The 19,902-nt window shown below is 44.1% G+C and overlaps 1 protein-coding gene across 4 annotated transcripts in view; it reads left to right on the plus strand.

Moving 5' to 3' along the window:
* Positions 1-19,902, plus strand: part of ALKAL1 (ALK and LTK ligand 1) — a 547,486-nt gene that overhangs the window by 490,732 nt on the left and 36,852 nt on the right. For 3 of the 4 annotated variants that reach the window (XM_085604144.1, XM_085604141.1, XM_085604145.1), the window contains exon 5: positions 11,047-11,123. In XM_085604144.1, coding sequence (XP_085460270.1) covers positions 11,047-11,111 — 65 coding nt within the window. In that variant the 3' untranslated portion in view covers positions 11,112-11,123. The remainder of the gene's footprint in view (positions 1-11,046; positions 11,124-19,902) is intronic. The other variant, XM_085604142.1, reaches the window with a different exon arrangement.

Consider the following 19,902-nt stretch of genomic DNA (forward strand, 5'->3'; position numbering starts at 1 on the left):
CACAGGGTCAAGACTGATTTGCATATGGCTGGGTTCAAACTGGAATGGCACGGTGAGCAAAAAAACGATGGATTTAGGCCCAGATCTCTGTACTGGGGTGAATGTATGACATTGTTCTGCATTCTGTCCATCAATTGTTATTTTTGCATTTGTCACCCCGAGTGGGAAGGGTATGCTCAGACGTGAGTCCCTTGCTCTCCATGCCACTGGAATCAGGCTATCCTGGCTGATGAGGGCTGAAAGCCCGAAACCGGTCCTAGGATGCTTGTTTCCAGTCCAGGGAGGACCTGGCTTGGCAGTTCGGGCTGGACTGTTCCCATGGGGCACAGGGTCAAGACTGATTTGCATATGGCTGGGTTCAAACTGGAATGGCACGGTGAGCAAAAAAACGATGGATTTAGGCCCAGATCTCTGTACTGGGGTGAATGTATGACATTGTTCTGCATTCTGTCCATCAATTGTTATTTTTGCATTTGTCACCCCGAGTGGGAAGGGTATGCTCAGACGTGAGTCCCTTGCTCTCCATGCCACTGGAATCAGGCTATCCTGGCTGATGAGGGCTGAAAGCCCGAAACCGGTCCTAGGATGCTTGTTTCCAGTCCAGGGAGGACCTGGCTTGGCAGTTCGGGCTGGACTGTTCCCATGGGGCACAGGGTCAAGACTGATTTGCATATGGCTGGGTTCAAACTGGAATGGCACGGTGAGCAAAAAAACGATGGATTTAGGCCCAGATCTCTGTACTGGGGTGAATGTATGACATTGTTCTGCATTCTGTCCATCAATTGTTATTTTTGCATTTGTCACCCCGAGTGGGAAGGGTATGCTCAGACGTGAGTCCCTTGCTCTCCATGCCACTGGAATCAGGCTATCCTGGCTGATGAGGGCTGAAAGCCCGAAACCGGTCCTAGGATGCTTGTTTCCAGTCCAGGGAGGACCTGGCTTGGCAGTTCGGGCTGGACTGTTCCCATGGGGCACAGGGTCAAGACTGATTTGCATATGGCTGGGTTCAAACTGGAATGGCACGGTGAGCAAAAAAACGATGGATTTAGGCCCAGATCTCTGTACTGGGGTGAATGTATGACATTGTTCTGCATTCTGTCCATCAATTGTTATTTTTGCATTTGTCACCCCGAGTGGGAAGGGTATGCTCAGACGTGAGTCCCTTGCTCTCCATGCCACTGGAATCAGGCTATCCTGGCTGATGAGGGCTGAAAGCCCGAAACCGGTCCTAGGATGCTTGTTTCCAGTCCAGGGAGGACCTGGCTTGGCAGTTCGGGCTGGACTGTTCCCATGGGGCACAGGGTCAAGACTGATTTGCATATGGCTGGGTTCAAACTGGAATGGCACGGTGAGCAAAAAAACGATGGATTTAGGCCCAGATCTCTGTACTGGGGTGAATGTATGACATTGTTCTGCATTCTGTCCATCAATTGTTATTTTTGCATTTGTCACCCCGAGTGGGAAGGGTATGCTCAGACGTGAGTCCCTTGCTCTCCATGCCACTGGAATCAGGCTATCCTGGCTGATGAGGGCTGAAAGCCCGAAACCGGTCCTAGGATGCTTGTTTCCAGTCCAGGGAGGACCTGGCTTGGCAGTTCGGGCTGGACTGTTCCCATGGGGCACAGGGTCAAGACTGATTTGCATATGGCTGGGTTCAAACTGGAATGGCACGGTGAGCAAAAAAACGATGGATTTAGGCCCAGATCTCTGTACTGGGGTGAATGTATGACATTGTTCTGCATTCTGTCCATCAATTGTTATTTTTGTATTTATCAGATAGGGCACATTCCTGTAATTTTCCCCTGCATCAGCGCACAATGGACTGCCATGCACCAACACAGGCACCTTTGCACCATGGTGCAAGGGTGCCTGCATTGCTGGGATGATTATTTCTGTGCAGGAAGGAAAAACTTCAGAAGAGGCTTTTTGCTCTTTCAATAAAGGAAAAACGAGGAGAAATAAAGCTATTTCTCCTTGTTGTGCCTCGCTTACGCCTTCCCTGGAGGTGTACGTTTTTGCCGCTGCCTCAGATTTACCATTTCTCGTACATCTGGGGCAGTGCTAGGGAACGCTCCCAGCAACACTCATTGCATGTCCCTTTAATGCAGAAAACTCAGGCCGCCCAAAGCAGTCATGTGCAACTCCCTGTTTGTAATGCAGGCTGCATTACAGCCTGCATGGAGAACATGCCCACCCCTAGCTGCATGCCTTGTTACGTTGCCAATTACCAATCCCACCGCCGCATCGCAGCGTTGTAATTGGCTCAGGGGGGGGAGCCTGGCTGCCTACTAACTGTTCCTGGAAGCAAACCCACGAGAGCAGGAGCAACAAAGACACGGGACCCGGCTTCGAGGCATGACTTCCCTTATTAAAATGTTTACAACACCCGCTCACACAAACATCCATGCATCCACGCCACATCCAGTGTTCTTTCCAGCGTGTACCACCTCACAGCTGTCCAGCCCCCCAGCACTTCTCAATGGCGGCCGCTGTGCGACCATGTACAGTGGGTGTACCACTCGTGTGCCAAAGGCACATGCGTGGTTGCGACGCATGCCATAACATCATATTCCATGCAACTAGCCTTTGCACCCCAAGCCCAATAAGAACCCTGGAATTCCTTTTTGAGCCCCCATAACACACCCAAAAATCAAATTTGACCCAAATGCACACTCCAATTTTCATATTTTACCCCAAAACACACCCCAGTTTTCATATTTTACCCCCAAAACACACCCAAATTTTCATATTTTACCCCAAAACACCCCCCAATTTTCATATTTAACATTCGAAACCCATAACCACCCGAAAATTGTAATCAAATGCGATGTAAAGGCACCTGCGTTGTCAGAGTTGCGTTGTTAACGATGTACTGCCTGCGTTGCAATGGTCGTCTCGCATGTCAAAGGCAACCCGTTTGCATCCATCTGCCCCTGGACCGCGCTCAGCACCAAGGAGCCTTCCTCTTGGACACCCCACCGCTACGACACCAGCACCCTCGTCGCCATCAACCCTGGATGCCACCTCGACTGCCTGGACCAGCCTCTGCTCCTGACCGGACATCGCCATCACCAACAGAAGCACACTCCGACTGACCACGCACTCTAATGACCCAAGGGTGATCATGGCCCACCTCAGCTCCCAGACCCGTACCAAGCCCAACCACATCTTCTGCGGCACCCTCATGTGCAGGCCCCCCGGGCTTTGGCCCCCCATTCTCAAATACCATTGTAGACCTTATTGCACCCAAGGGTCTCCATCCACCGACAACATCCTACTCGGTGAACTTAAGTTCCACCTGGACAAGCCCAGTGACCAGGACACCACTCCCTTCTGGGGTAGGTCCCCTACATCAGACGCAAGCAGCAAGTCACCTCAACAAGCCACATAGCAGGACACACGGTCGAGCACGTCATCTCCGCCAGCGGGAACTTCAACTACAGCCACAACACCGGACTCTCATGGACCGACCATCATTGGTAACATCAATTCTCCACCTTGCCCACTGGACGCCACTGTCATCATCGCACCTCCTCGCAGCTGGACCAAGGCCACCGAAGAATGTCTCGTCAATTCCCGCCGTACCAACACTCCACCAATGCTTCCAAACGATGACACCGCAGCGTGCAACCACCGCCGATGGATCTCCAACAGCGCAGACATTCGGGCACCCCTCATGAATGGCACTGTGTCAGTACCTTCCACCTGCCTGATGGCAGGCGAGAGGATGACACAGTGCCACAGGGATAGGCTGGCCCCATGCATTGAAGGAGTTGTGTCATGGTTGTGACACAACTGTAGCAATGCGTGACTTTAGCGCAGACAGATACGTCAGGATTCCTGACGTATCTGTCATTACTTGCATCATGGAGCGCTGTCCAGTGAATACAGCGCATCCATGCTGTCGCAAGAAGGGCATTGTGAGAAGTGTTGCAACGTTGTCTTGTCACTGCACTGCAACGCTTTTCATGACTGGGGCCCAAGAATGCGCACTATCTTATTGATGGTGCGCATTCCTGTGCTGTAGTTTTGTCGCAGGATAGCGCTGCTACATTGCTTGCAGCGCTGCCCAGCACCAAAACCTGCTGAGATGTAGCTCCAAGTGTTATCCCCATTTTTAAGACCAGCTATTTTCTGGTCTTAAGTTCCAGCAGCTAACGGGCCTCAGCAGCTGTTTTTTGATCGCATCAGCGGTTTGGGCGATCATTGAGAATATTGCGAAGTGGGATTAGCATGCGTTTTAACATGGGAACGCCTACATTGCATATGATTAGCGTTAGTTGTCGCTAACATCGTTGGCTATGTTAATAGCGGCCGCTAATGCCAGAAAGCTGTCGCTAACGGCTGTTAGCGACAGCTTGAGAATAGGGCGATAAAAATATTGCCGCATTAGCGGCAGAAAAGTGCTTGAGAATATGCCCCCAAGTCCTTTGTTAGTACACAGCTGATGATATGGAATGTTCTAAATGATATGTATTACCTCTAAGGAAAGTGTTGAATTGTCAGAATTTTGTCTTTCTTTAATGAGTCCCGTTTGCCATTTGGGAATGATTTAAATTGGTTAGCATGTACAAAAGAACATCATCTAATAGCAGCAAACTAAGATTATCTTCTAGTGAATTGCATCCTCTTCTGATAACTCGTGGAGCCTTGGCTTGTCAAGAAAGAATTCATGTTGCTAGCATACCGTGTTTTCCACAAATCAAGTCCATTTTATCATCATGTTTCCTCGAAACATTTCAGAATATTGCCTAGGGGATTTTTGAGGCACCATTAGCACCTCGAGAGCAATTAAACAACACTAACCTTCAATTTCTCAGGATAACATCCACTTCAGGTCACGGTAGTTGATAACCCTCTTGAAGAGGCCACATAATAGAGCTTATTGTTGATAGGAATCAGGTGTATCCTAGAATAAAGACAGGATGTGCACCACATAAGCTACTTATTAGTTAGAAATGTGAACAAACGTTCAGGGTTCAAACTTATGTGTATTAAAGACGTGGATAATCGTGCAAATCACCTGATCATTATAGACACAGGTAAATTCAGATTTCTCATGAAAAAATTTATTTGCCCAGATCAGTTTCAGAAAAATGGGCAAACACTCTGAATTTGAGTAATTACTGATTACTCCAGAGTGCAGTAGGACTTGTAGATTAGAGCAGAGAAAGGCAGCTGGGTGACGGATGGTAGCTGCAAGGTGCAAAGTGGCAAAGCATCTCAGCAGTGGTAGGTCTGCAGCAGACCATGCTTCAAGTAAGAAGGGCTATTGACATCAGAGACCAACATGAGGTTATGAGGAGTGCCATGCTAGTAAGTAGAATATGTATAAGTATTGGTGTGTGTTAAATAGCTGAAAGAAGTGTGTATTGCTTGTACAATTCGATAGGTTTAGTTTTAAGTATGAGGATAATGGGTGCAGTAATTGATTCATTATAGTATCAAGGTCCTAGAAAAGTATGCTGTGAATCCTGTGTGATGTCAGATGCCAGTGATGTATGCAAAAAAAAGAGCATGGTTGCGAAATCTGATTGGGGATGCAGCCATTGCCCTGTTCTGAAGTAGCCCTCTTCACCTCACGTGTGAGATGAATATGATGAGTAGGAGATGACTTGAGTGGTGAAAAGATCTGAAAAGGGGGCTGAATCTTTGGGTCTAATCAGCGATGAAGAGAAATGGGGACATGTTAGCAGCAAACTGGACGGTGAGATGTTTTATTGAAGGCCTGGGTTAATGAATTGTTCTGAACTGGAGTAACTCTTGGTATGTAAAACTTGATGCAGACATTTTAATGGGAAATATACAGTTGAAATACCTTTAAAAAATACATGGATTGTTGAGCTGAAAGTTTTTCAGAATAATTTTAGTTTTCTCTGTGTTCTCTGGTTGCACAGGCCGAATTGTGTGTTACAACACAAGACAATGCACATAAAAACAAAACAGTTCTCCTAAAACAAGGGGCCAGGCAACACAAATATCTGCCCCAGCCCCATGTTTCATCTAAGAACTTGCAGAGGCCAAAATAAAACGAAGATGTCTTTAGAAGCCATGATAGAAACATTATGAAGACTAGAGTAAAATTAAGTTCAGACAAGGCGTGACGGACTACAAATTAAAAGTACATATTATTCCAGTAAAATCTGTGAAGCACAACCCTCAAAAAAAACATCTTAAAATCATGCATGAACTATCGTCCACAGATAGGGTTACTCAAAATCGAAAACCCTCACAAGAACTCTGTAATGAATTGATCGAAAACCCTCACAAGAACTCTGTAATGAATTGAACTTATTTCTTTCCACAAAATAAGCGCAATTGAAGAAAGTATTGATAGAAAAAAACAAACTTATAATTGATTAAAGTAATAATGAAATGAATCAAGTCAAGCTCTCTGATGTAAGACCGCTTGATTGGGGGGTTACTGCAAATGCGAACTTAATTAAACCATTATATGCATATATAAAACACATTAAAGCACAATAAAAGGCAAATAAGAAAGAAAGGATCTAAAATGGTGATACAGTGTGTTCTTTAAAAATTACTGCCGAACCAAGCATGACATCGAGTTAAATTAGCAACAAGTAAATCAGCCTGCTAAATTCAGGGAATGTGTATAAGACCAGACACGGAAATGTGAAGAGTTCCCATGTTATTTACTTGTTAATACTGCTTTCATTTAGGTAAATACTCGGTCGCAATTCTTTTTTGGTACTGGTCTAAAACAAACATTATCAGCATATTTGAGTAGTGACTACAATGCAAAAACATAATAAAAGTCAGTTAAACTTCAGTACAGAACCCACAGCTGCAAGGCTATGGGCCAGTAGTTATTGTGGGAGCAGCTTATGTACATGCTGCAGAACCCTGACTGTTTTACAAGCTAGCTGAATATTGTGTCCATTTAAAAGGGATATTGCTACAGGACAACAACACCTTATTTGCAAGGCCCTTAAAGCAGGGGGTAACAATTTTCGCTGGAGGTGTAAAAGCGGGTATCATGTGCATAACAGGTGAAGTATGCTCTCCTGGCTATAGCCGCAGAAGCGGCATTGAATGTCCGGCCATGTCTACTTCCAGGAGAGTATACAGTCCTTAGAAAGATATGGCCCCAGGCGGATTAAGACAATTGCATGTTGGATGGATGCTGCGATGTGAGTCGTCAAGTATGGTCCATCCAGAGTGTGACGGCAGCACTGTACACGTATGCCTTTTCTAGGCAATCTCTGCTTTGTTGGTGATCCACAAGAGTTGTTTTGTAGCCCTACTGGTGTTTTTTTTAAGGTGCTAAAATCTAAATTGGAGGTCCAGGCTTTACCAAGTTTTAGCTTGTGAAGGGCCGTTTGCAACACTGTTGGCCAAGAGAATTTTCCAGGTGTTTGGCTCTCCATTTTCGTCCAACACCTGGCAGGGAGCGAGGCTTGGAGAGCTGCTCTTAACTTCCAGCAAACTTAAACAATTGCGCTGCTTCTGAACGGGCCTTGGTGGAACAAACCAACCTCCAGTCTGAGTTGAGCTTGGCTTATCCATTGTGGCAAACGAAAAAGGCGATTGAAGAACACTGACTGCAGCAGGTTTAGAATGGTTGCGTCATTTCCCTTCATCAATTCAAGATCCATATGTTAGTGATGGTGAAAGTTGTGTTCTGATGACTTGGATCAGGTAGCGCTGAGATGGACACAAACAGTCTGATGGTTTTTATAGCAGAAAGCATACCAGTGTAATGTTGAGTTTCACAAACCTCTGTGCTGTCCCCACACGTATTTAGCATCTATGTCAAACCCTTGATAAAAGAGCAGAATGAGATAGAGTGTCGGATATATAACCATGCTGACAACGCACAGATCCTGTCCTGCTTGGATCTAACACCAATTTCCCTCAAAAAGTTCAGGATACAAACGCTTTGTGGATGGATAAGAAGCAATTCCCTACTCCCAACGCAGACAAAGCAGAAGTGGGAATCATGCATAATAACTCAAATTTGTGGAATGGGCCTGTTCCCAATTCCTAATAAATTTGTGATAATTCATCACAATCTTTAAATGAAACCAAAAAATGACTTGATGATTTCGCTGTGCAAATTTCCTCTGCGGACAACCAGGAAGTTACTTCCCTTCTTTTTGACGGAGACTTTGTGACCAATAATGGCAGCCATTATTAGTTCCAGGCTTGATCATGTCAAAGTAATTCATCTAGGACTACCATATGTGACTTATTTAAACTGCAATTGTGGTACCTAACATAGCAGCAAGCGTTATTTTTAAGGTTTCCAGGAAACCACATCACACTTCTTTGAAAAAAGACTGCCCAGGTTGCAAGTATAACAAAGTGTTCTGTTCAGTACCTGCTGATTGGCCTTGAAGGACTCACATTGGACGACACCCCAATTTGTAGAAGAACGGATCATTAGATATGCACTGTTACCAGCTCTCCACTCATACTCAGAAGTTATTTAACAGTGCCCAGGGTTTCTTTTAAAACTCAGGGTTGGCAGCAGTCGCGGCTCCTCGAGGGAATACTGCGGGGTGGTGGGGAGGGGCCGGGAAGGGGCAGGGTATTGGGTAGTAAACTCCAGCATACGCCCGACTGGAGTAAAGTACACAAATAAATAAATAAAACACTCCCCTGAGGAGCCGCGACTGGTTGGCAGACGGAGTTTTTCGGTTTTAGCACTGATATATTGTAATTCTCTCCCTGCGTGCTTCATTGATGAAACTGAATTTAAATCATTAAGAAAGTTTTTAAAAACCTGACGGTTCAGACAGGCCTTCTCGTGCTGAGTTCTTGTTTTGCTCCCCTACACGGCTTCTTCCGCTCCTGTGATCACATCACCACCTTCCAGCACCATGAAACTACCAGTGAAAAGCGCAATATAAATTCTGTTAAGATAACATACAACATAACATATAATATCATAACGTAACGTAACAGAACATAACAAGGCCAATTGCAGTTTGGATTGTAAGCCGAACTCTTTGCAATATGATATTATATGATTAGCAATTACTGAACCATCTGAAAGAATGAATATTGTGTTATTCATTTCTCATTTCTTTATTTCTATAAATGATGATATGGGTAATACACCATGTCAGTGAAGGCATTCATTGAATTTGTCAAATGAATGTAACCTCAAATGTCAATAAATGAGGCGCCTGTTTGGAAACTAGGAGCAAGCATTAATGGCGACAGAGCATGTCTGTGTATGTTATTGCCCTTTTTCTTGGGCAGCGCAGGCATCTCAGGGAATAAAGAGATTAATGAGAATGATTCCGTGACTTGCAGTTGTTTTCAACAATCGACTCTTTGGAGTGTTGAATGTCACGAGGGCTGCAGTACTTTACAAGCGGGCCATGAGGAGTTTTACTGAAGACAGTACTTCAGTTAGGCAGACCCCTATGGAGCATGTAAAGTGTAGAGAAAGTAGAAAAAGCTCAAATGTTGTAAGCAACGGTGGAGTTCCTCTCTTGTTTCCTCTGCTTGAATTTGGCACGAACATTGTACATGTATCCTTATGTCAGTTGTTGTCTACCAGTATTTATGTAAGTCATTTACTCTGAAATACAGCTATTCAGGGGATTATTTAGGCTTCCAAAAATGGAACATGAGTTCCAAACATTCAGCCAAAGATTATGATGGCCTCTCCCGTTAAAATACCTCAACCCCTGTCCGTAGAAATGGACTATGGATGGGTACACATCTTGGGAAGAAAGTGGGCCTTTAATACTTTCTTGCAGCTAAGATAGTCAGTCAGTTTGCTTGATATTCATTCGTAGACTGTTAGAAATGGGGGTCTCTCTTCCTTCACCTATAAAGCGGCCCCAAAAATCCCGCTCCCCAATCTCTCTCAGGGACCTGGTGAGACTTCTTTGTTATTTCGTAGGCCTTAAACCACTGCCCAATGTCCTCAGGCTTCATGAAATCTTTGATAACGTCTTTGGGAATGTATACTTTCCTTCCCCAGGCACTGATGGTGTGGTGTCCATTTTTAGTGTTTTCACTGTATTACCGTATGTGTTCACAAATGCCTCTGAGATAAGTCTCTCTGCTCCTGCCAAGCTACCAAGGTGGTGAGCAGGAGTTATTTTAGAAGTGTATCCTCCTTAGCCTGACGAGAAGCAAGGGTCTCTATTTGGACAAAGGTACCTACCTCTGCAAACTAGAGACCCCCATTTCTAACATAGATGAAGAACTATAATACTAGCCAATGGTGTGAATGAGGCTATAGCGGGAGGTTGAAGGGCATATGGGGAGGATTTTGCCAGTGTACCTACTTGTGTTGCTTTTGGCATATCAACAAGGTGTTGATTTCACAAAGTGAATTGCAATATGGTTCATACACAGACACACAAAGCACATGAGAGTTAATGGAAAGAAATTGTACTTGCAACAGAACGGGAGAAATGTGTACCTAGCAATGCATTCAATATTTGCATGTTGTGTCTGTTACAGTATTTGACAGTATAGATACTTATAAAGGGGGCTTCAGTATTCTAGTTGTGTGGGTGCAAATGCTTCTGTGATGGTTCTTTATGAAGAATCCTTAGCAAAGGATTCCAAGGCCTAATAAAAGGAACCACTAATTGTGCGGGAATCCAATGAAAAATACAATTGCATCACCTCTGATGTACCAATGATTGAGTCATAACTATTACAATCTTGTTAATTGATTATTGAAAGACGATGTGTAAGGTGCAATCTGAAAACATAATCAAGTGTGTTTAGTGCCGCTGCTCAACCAAATTACTTGAAAGTATTTTGATGTTGATATTGAAGTCGTATGACTTTTCATCAGTGTCTCTGACTTAAATTTAAATGCACACAGAAAACACACAAATGTACACAATAATTGAAAACATTTTATTATATATGTCTGCCATCTCATGTGTATGTAACAACTTGTTTGCTTTGCTATTCTAGATTATAAACCCAGCGTACAGTGTCTTATTCATCAGTAAATTAACAATGCTGACATTTTGCATGCGGGATATTGTGTGTTTGTCTTGTAGACACTGTGAATGCTGATTATCTTATATTTTCTTTTAGTTTACAAAAGATGTGCGAGGTTACTAACGCGGTTAGCAATGAGCCCATCCTGTACCCAGTCCTAGGATGTTAGGTCTGTAAGTATATGTCATTTACTTATTATGGGATTCTTGGTTGGTTACATGGCTTACAGGATGGTATTAACCATATATTGTTGTTACAGTAAAAAAAAAAACAGAAATAGTTGAGACGCAAAATAGTTCTTTTGAAATTTGGTGGCTAACCGAATTCCTCAAAGTCTCATGAAGAAGCAAATGCACCAAAAATACTTGATCACTAATACGTCACACTGTCTGAAAACGGTGAAGACATGACTCCTATCCGGAAAACATAGGATGTTGAGCAGACACCTGGCACCTTATCCCCACCACCTAGGATTGTAGTACTTCCTCTATCAGGTAGTTCGCCTTCCTTCTGTCCTGAAGAGGCCTGCAGTTTCTAGGCTGAAATGCGTGTCTACTCTTCTAATGGAGTCACTTTGATTTTCATTCATTTTCAAAGACATTTTGATACACATTCAAGATTCAAGATAATGGAGGGCAAAATTGCTCCTCACATCTGTATAATCCACAGACTATCTCCACCATGGACTGTGTAAAAAGCAAAGAACACGGCATATTTACAGCAAAGTGAGGGAGTGCGGCATTAGCCTTCTTGGCTTAACGCCGCACTCCGCCACTTCAGAAACACAGGGCTGCACCATACTTACAAAAATATGGTGCAGCCCTGCGTTTCCCCCTGCGCTGCCGCTGAACTTTGCAGCCTAGCGCCAACCCATGCACCCTTGCACCATAGTGCAAGAGTGTCTGCATTGAGGGGAAGATTGTTTATATGCAGGAAGCTCTCCCTTCCAACACATAAAAAATCTTTAAATGATGTTTTGTAACTTTTATGTGTGAGGCTTAATATAGTTTATTTTTTTTTGATTGTGTATGTGCAGGAAGGGGAACCTTTCTGCACATAAACAATCATTGGCAATTTGCTGTTTCTACGTGTACTGCACAAGGCAGCACACATGGAAACAGCAAAAACGAGGAGAAATAAAGCATTTCTCCTCGTTTCACCTGTTTAAGACCAGGTTTTCTCTGGTCTTAATTTTGCTGCTACCTCCTATTTACGCTGCCATTGTAAATAGGAGGCAGCCTCAAAATCAATAGGTGGAACGCACACCGCAACACCAATTGCCCTCCCCTTTCACGCTAAATACAGTGTGAAAGGTTGTCTTGCTTACAAGGCAGCGTTAGGCCATGTTAAGTGGCTTAACGTTGCCTTGTAAATAAGGCAGGGCCCCTATCGCCATCACTGAAAGTGATGTTGTGGTGGCGATAGGGGTTTGTAAATATGCCCCAAAAAGTCTTCCTAGTTGGTACATTTAGGGGTGGTCATTCGATATATGTCTCAGATATGTGCAACCTTGTACATGTTTGTCCAATTTGGGTGATTTGTGTATGTTTTATATGTTTTGCAACATTGTAGAACCCAGGTATCCATTTCAGAAGTGCACGATTATAAGCTTATCCAAAATGTTAAAATACATTTGCAGAAATCGTGCAGATCGTGCCAGTGATTAATTTGTGTAATCATTGGATAACAAATGATAAAAGAATTTGTTCCCGCATTACACCATTATTCATTTATTTATCTAGAGACTCCAGGACATATTTACTAGAACTGATGCATCTGCATCAATGCATCAGATTTCTTGCACCTGCCGCAAATGCCCTAATGATCCCATGGATGCGCTGTATTTACAATACAGTGTTCAATGGCGCCAGGATTCACAGATGCATCAGAAATTCTTTGGCACTAAAGTGATGCATTGCTTGAGTTGGTTGTAAGAATAATGCAGCTCCAGCAATGTGTCAGAACACAGAGGTGAGTCCCATATTAAACGCCCTGCACCCTGGGCCTGGTTTAAGAAGGCATAGGAATTTTGACGCAGTCAAGTCGTAGCGTGATGCAAAGAAATGTTGTAAATTTTACTTTATCAGTTCTAAGTGGCTTTTAACGTGGGAACGCCTACCCTCCAAACATTATACCTGACGCAGGTATAATATGACGCAGGCCTCTACAAACTGATGCATTGACTTCAGTTTGTAAATATGGAGCAGTGTGGAGCAATGATTGTGCTGCCACTGCGCCAACAAATTGACACTGCAGCGGTGCTAGCTCCTTGCAAATATGCCCCTCCATTTCTAACACACTGTAGCACAGTCCAGAGTATGCCACTGCAGTCTACACCACTCCACTGTGTGCTATTCCACTGTTTGCTGCTCAACTTTACAATGTACTAGCTTATGTCACTCCTTTGTACAGTACTACACTGTACGCCAAAACACTCTATAGTATTCCACTGTACTCAACTCCACTTTACAACACTCCACTCTATGCTATTCCACTCTATGCCACTCAACTCTACGCCAATCTAATATATGCAGTGCCACTGTATCCCACTCCACTCTATACCACTCTACTCTACCCAACTCCACACTATTTAATTCAACTCACTCCACTCTATGCCAGTAGTCGGCGGAGTTCGCAGAGTTGCACTATGCAGAATTCCACTGATTTGCATTAGAATTCCGTGGAATTCCACGGAGTTCCACAATGCCCATTTCAAAAGGGAGTGAAAATATATTTTGCTTCGATGGCTTAATGAACAATACGGGATTAAGTGGACACCCTCATTGGATGCACAACATTGTCTAAGTGGCTGAATCGATGCCGAAAAAGGGAAAATGGCTCTGCGTGAAATCTGCACGTGGCTGCAGCCACTTTGTTTAATTGCTGTTTATAAAGGGAGTGACTATGGGGGGAGTGCCTGCATGATCTGTGACTGGGGGTGAGTGTCTGAAATGTTTCAGCCCTCGGTCCATCATCTCCTTGTGTTTGGTTTGTTTGCCCTAAGTTGGCAGGGTATGCCCAGATGTGGGTCCCTTGCTCACTTTGCCACTGGATTCAGGTTTGCCTGGCTGATGAGGGGTGTTACCTGGAAACCGGTCCCAAGGATACTTGTTTCCAGTCCAGTGAAGACCTGGCTTGGCAGTTCGGGCTGGGCTGTTCCCATGAGGCACAGGGCCAAGACTGATTTACACATGACTTGGTCTGAACTGGGGTGGCGAAGTGAGCTAAAGAACGATGATGGAATCAACCCAGATCTATGACTGGGGGTGAGTCTCTGAAAAGTTTCAGTACTCCATCCATCATCTCCTTGTGTTTGCAATGTGACAGAGTAAGCAACAACCTGGATGTTTCATGAACACTTATAAAACACATACCTTAATCCCAGAAGGGAACTCCCTCAGTCTTTCGTGTTAATTGGCCATCTCGCTGCTGATTGCAAAATGAGAGGCTGTTCATTTTGGGACAAGAAATATGACCATGCCCGTAACCCATTGGGTTGCCTTACCTCTTTTCCGTTGACTAGCTAAGCAGGCTAAGGTGCTTCTGGGGAATGTAGTGTGACTTGCAGTACAGCAGATTTATTTCTTAGTGACTCAGAGGTCAGAGCCTGATTTAGAGCTTGGGGGAGTAATGCACTTATCAAAAGGACCATGGAATATCCTTAAAGTTTGTGACAAGTCCCCGTCTGCCAGCGTTTAAACCAGGCCTTAAATGTAAATGTGGGTTTACGGAGTATAAGAGTTTTGGAAATGGGAGGGGACCAGAGGGCGAGACATATGCGTGCACTCTTCTGTGTTCTTGGATGGCTGTTCACAGCCATGAGCAAGTGGGGGGCACCTGTAAATGATCTGTCTGGATACAGGGAGGTGAGGGGAAAAAAGAAGTATATAAATAAATATAGCCAAGCCCCCCACAGAGGAGTCCCTTCCAGACCTGTGCCCGACAGGTCCTTCTTGTGTTTGCCCTGTTCATGAGGCCTGGTGTGTTTTTGGGGGTGGGGGGGCTATAGTGCTCAACACGCCTTGGGGTGCGTGGGACCAGCCAGCAATGCTTGTAGAGCACTATAACCTCCAAGCCTGAGTGTTGTTAATGTACATCAAGGTTGGAGTGTTGCCAGGGACAGTCGCACACCTGCAGGACATGAAGTTGTGTGTGATACAAGGCTTGTTTGTGAGGTGGGCCCACCGTGTGCCCTCTGACTAGGGGAGGGCGGCGGCCGGCGGGGAAAAACTCAGCCACGTGGCAGTATCAGAGGTTGTTGCAGAGTTGGCAAAACTCCGCCAACTCTGCTGGTGGAGTGGAGTTTACCACCCTCCCCTGCTCTATATCACTCCAGTGTATGCCACTGCACTGTCTACCACTCCACTATAAGCCACTCCACCCTACAACAATGAACTGTACACTATTACACTGTACATCTCATCATTCTGTGTCCCTCCACTATTCACCACGCCACTATTTGCCAATACACTCTATTCTACTACATTCTGCTCTGTTCCACTGTATGACACTCCATTCTACGCCACTGTTCTATACTCTAATCCACTATATGCCACTCCACTCTATGGCACTGCACTGTATGCCAGTAGTACTCAATGTTATTCCACTTTACCCCACTCTACTGTATGCTACTCCACAGTATGCCCCTCCACCCTATGTCACTCTACTCTATGCCACTACATTCTACACAATTCCACTGTATGCCTCTCCACTCTAGAACTACACTGTCTGCCACTACACTCTACCCCACCACACTCTATCCCGCTCCACTCTACTCCTCCACTCTACAGCAAAGTATTCCACTCTACAACACTCCACTCTGTCACAACACTATATGCCACTCAACTCTACACCACTCCAGTCTATGCTTCTCCACTGTATGAAAATACACTGTACCTCACTCTACTGTATCCTACTCTACTTCACACCTCTCCACTCTACCCCACTCCAGTTTACACTACCCCACGGTATGCCATTCCAGTGTACTCCACTCTACTCAAGGCTTTTCAGTGTATACCACTACACTGTACTTCACTCCACTATACCCCAGTCAACTCTAGTACACTCCAATGTACACCACTTCATTCTATGCCCCTCCACTGTATGCCACTCCACTCTACACTATTCCACTTTACGGCAATCCACTCTAACACACTCCACTGTACACCACTGCACTGTACACCACTGCACTGTTGGCCAATTCACTTTACACTATTCCACTGTACGCAACTCCACTGTATGTCACTTGACTCTATCCTCTTCCACTCTACGCCACTCCACTGTAAGCCACTTCATGGAACATCACTCTAATATACGATATTCCTCAGTATGCCACTGCACTCTACACCACTCTAGTATACCCCACGACACTCTGTCCCACTTCACGTTACTCCACTCTATGACACTCCACTCTATGCCCCTCCAGTCTAAGCCACTGCACTCAACACTAGCCCCCTCCACATTACTCTACGCTATTCTACTGTGCACAATCCCACTATTGCCTCTACACTCTACGGTATTCCACTCTAAGACACCCCACACCACTCTGCTATAAGCCACCCCACTAAAAGCCCTTCCACTCTACACCACCACACTCTACAAGACTCCACTCTACGCTATTGTACTGTATGCCACTACACTGTACTTGACTCCACTGTACTCCGCTCCACTCTATGGTACACCACAGCATGCTATTACCCTGTACCACACTACACTCTATTCCGCTCCACTCTTCGTCACTCCACTGTACGCTATTCTATTGCACACCGCCCCACTCTACGCCACTCCACTCCACTCTATGCCACTTCACTGTACAACATTCCACTCTACTCTAGTCTATGCCACTCCACTCTATGCCACTGCACTGAATGCTATTCCACTGTATGCCACTCCACTGAACCACATTGCATGCTACTCTACACAACTCTACGATACTATACTCTATGACAGTGCACTTTAGAACACTCTCCTCTCCTCCACTGTACTGTAACACACTCCCCTTAATAACTCTCCACTTGATGACCGTAAACTGTATGATTTCAAAAACTTTCTTATCAAAAATAAAAAATTCTTTGAAACTCAATGCAAAAACCAAAGGTTACATTTATTTTACAGATAGGAATATTTTATTTGTTCTTTCTATGCAAACCAAACCTTTTATATTATTTTGTAATATTTCAGTTTTAACCTAACCTCACGCAGGTGTTTGTTGTGGTGTAGGAGAATTTCTGTTCCATCATCATCGGTGTATTCTAGAAATAGTTGGGAAGACCACCAGTCTTTCAGCTGAGTTCATACTGGGCAAGAAAAGGCAGAGGCAATGAGGATTTTTTACAGTCCTGAGAAACCCCTTTTATAAGTTCTCCATTTTTGTAAATAGGACCAATCTTTATCGCACCACTATCCCCCCACATTTACAGGTTGAGGTCAGGTAGCAAATCTTCCTCCTAATTGTCCGCAGCTAACTGGAGTACCACTCAGTATCTGCAGCACCTCTAATTTCCTACTGCTGAAGCAAATCCTAAGAACTTGGCTTTTCTTCAACCTCAAGTTTGTTTGTCTTTCCTTCACAGATGACTATAAGTCTGAGGGGCATATCTACCAGGAAATGGCGCAGCGCAGCAGCAACTTTTGTAGCGCCGCACTGCATTATTTAAAAAACGCAGGGATGTGCCTTGTTTACAACAATACGGCCCACCCCTGTGATTTCCCTTGCGCTAAAAAAGCTGCCTAGTGCCAAGACAGACACCCTTTTATGTCCTACTGCCAATCTACAAATAATCGTAGAGCAATTATTGTGACTCCTTGGCTTGCTGGAGACTAGTACTCCTGATGGATATACACAAAGAGGAGGATTCACTCCAAATTAACAAACCACAAGTTGGCAGGCTACTGGTCTTAATTTGGGTAAATGCAAGACCCCTTTCTCTACTCTAGCGACATCAGCCACTGAAAGGAAAATGAAAGCTAGGCCTTTTTAATGAATCCATCCTAAGTAAGAAACGGTAAGTAATAGGTTGTGATAACAGGCTGTAACCCTTAAAAAACAATCTGTGGTGAACACAGTTTAGTGGCCGTTGCTGTGGCTTTGATAGAAGTGCTGGAAGGCAATTACCTCTGCACATCTTAGCTATGATTCATTTCTGGAATTTCTTTAGAGGCTGCCTTTGTTTTGCCAAATTTTGCAGCTGCAAAATAATGGAACTGCAGCCAAACAAAAACGAAATGTTGGCACCCACTGTGCATGTCACAAAAATACTGTGGCTAAGCTAGTAGCACAGCGCAGTAAGCATGAGCTTGAAAAAGGATGTCTGTTGCCAGATCAAGTGAAGATTTCAGTTAAAAATGTGCACTATCTCTGTCACAATCGTGACAAGTCTCTTTCAAATGTGTTCTACTTGAAGGAGTTAACATTACTTCCTCCACCCATCTCTAATGGTAATGTAAGGTGGGAGGAGGGTGGAGGGCTCTGTAGTATGCTCTCTTCACCTTCAGAGCATAGAACGAAATCACAGGAACAGAGGTTTGAATAAAATGTAGTATTTATTTTCGGAGCGAAAGACCCACGACATATCCCTCCCCTTTTTACACAAACAGAAATTTAAATAATTCACAAAACATAACAGATGATACAAGAAAGAAATAAAGCAAAATAAGATTACTCAAGTCATGACATAATCACGAAAGCGAATAGGTGCTGTACGTAATCTTGCACCGCCAAGATTTCTACCACTACCCTCACCTTCTCCCCTCTCAGATGTTACACAAGGAGAAACTGGATGTGGTAAAATCTCCCTAGAATCTCCCTTATCACCCCGACAAAAATTAGTACGAGAATGATGAGAGAGTTCTGAATGAGTACCAATAGTGTCACAAACACCAAACCAATTCTGATCCGAAATATCTGTAACAACAGGACCAGTCTTACTTTCCAAAATGATAGCTGCTTGTTTGTTGGTAATTTTAATAAGTGCATTTTTGTTCCACGAACCCCTATCTTGCAGCATAGCAGACCCCCGAGACACACCCACAACTTGAACAGGAGATGAAAACTTTGAGTGACCTTTAGAAACCTTAATGGGTTTCCGAATCAAAACCCAATCAAAACCCAATCACCTACCGACAAAGGTTTCTCAACAACATGAAATCTTTTGTCATAGTTTTGTTTGTAACTACTTTGTTTCTTCATAACACAATCTCGAATCTTATTCAAATCAAGAGGAACATGAGATTGTTTTTCAAGCAACCATGAAGGATTAAGTTTGGAAGTTGGTATGCGGCCCCTTAACAATGTGAAAGGTGAAACATCAGTAGTAGTGTGTGGTGTGGTATTGTAATTCCAAATCCTCTGAAATAAGAAAGAAGGAATATTTAACCCATTGCTGACTGCAGTTTGTACTGCATCTTTCAACACCCTGTTGGCACGCTCAACCAACCCATTCGTTGAAGGACTATGTAAAGGAGCAAGAGTATGCTTGATATCTAACTTTTTTAGAAACAATTCAAAATCACGACTAATAAAATGAGATCCATTGTCAGTTACAATATCATCAGGTGTACCTTCCGTGTAAAACAAATGTTGCAAAAATAAAACAGCAGTATCAGAATCTGCATTTTTGACAATAGAAAAATAAATCCACTTTGAAAAATAATCAACAGCTACAATAAGGTATTTCTTTTCTGAATTGAAAACCGAAAATGGACCAGAATAATCTAAGCCAATTTTTCTCCATGCTCCAGAGGGCCATTCAACAGGGCATAACGGGGAATCAGATGACTTCCAATGTTTGTCAGAGCACAAGCACTGAGCACACTGGTTCACATGAGTTTTAACCTGATTGTCAATGCCCGGCCACCAATATGAGAGTTTAATTTTGTTAACTGTAGCCGTAGTACCTGGATGTCCCTCATGAGCAAGCAAAATAATTTTATCCCGGATACCTCTTGGAGGAA

The sequence above is a fragment of the Triturus cristatus genome, chromosome 5_1 (assembly GCF_964204655.1).
Source record: "Triturus cristatus chromosome 5_1, aTriCri1.1, whole genome shotgun sequence".
Taxonomy (NCBI): Eukaryota; Metazoa; Chordata; class Amphibia; order Caudata; family Salamandridae; genus Triturus; species Triturus cristatus.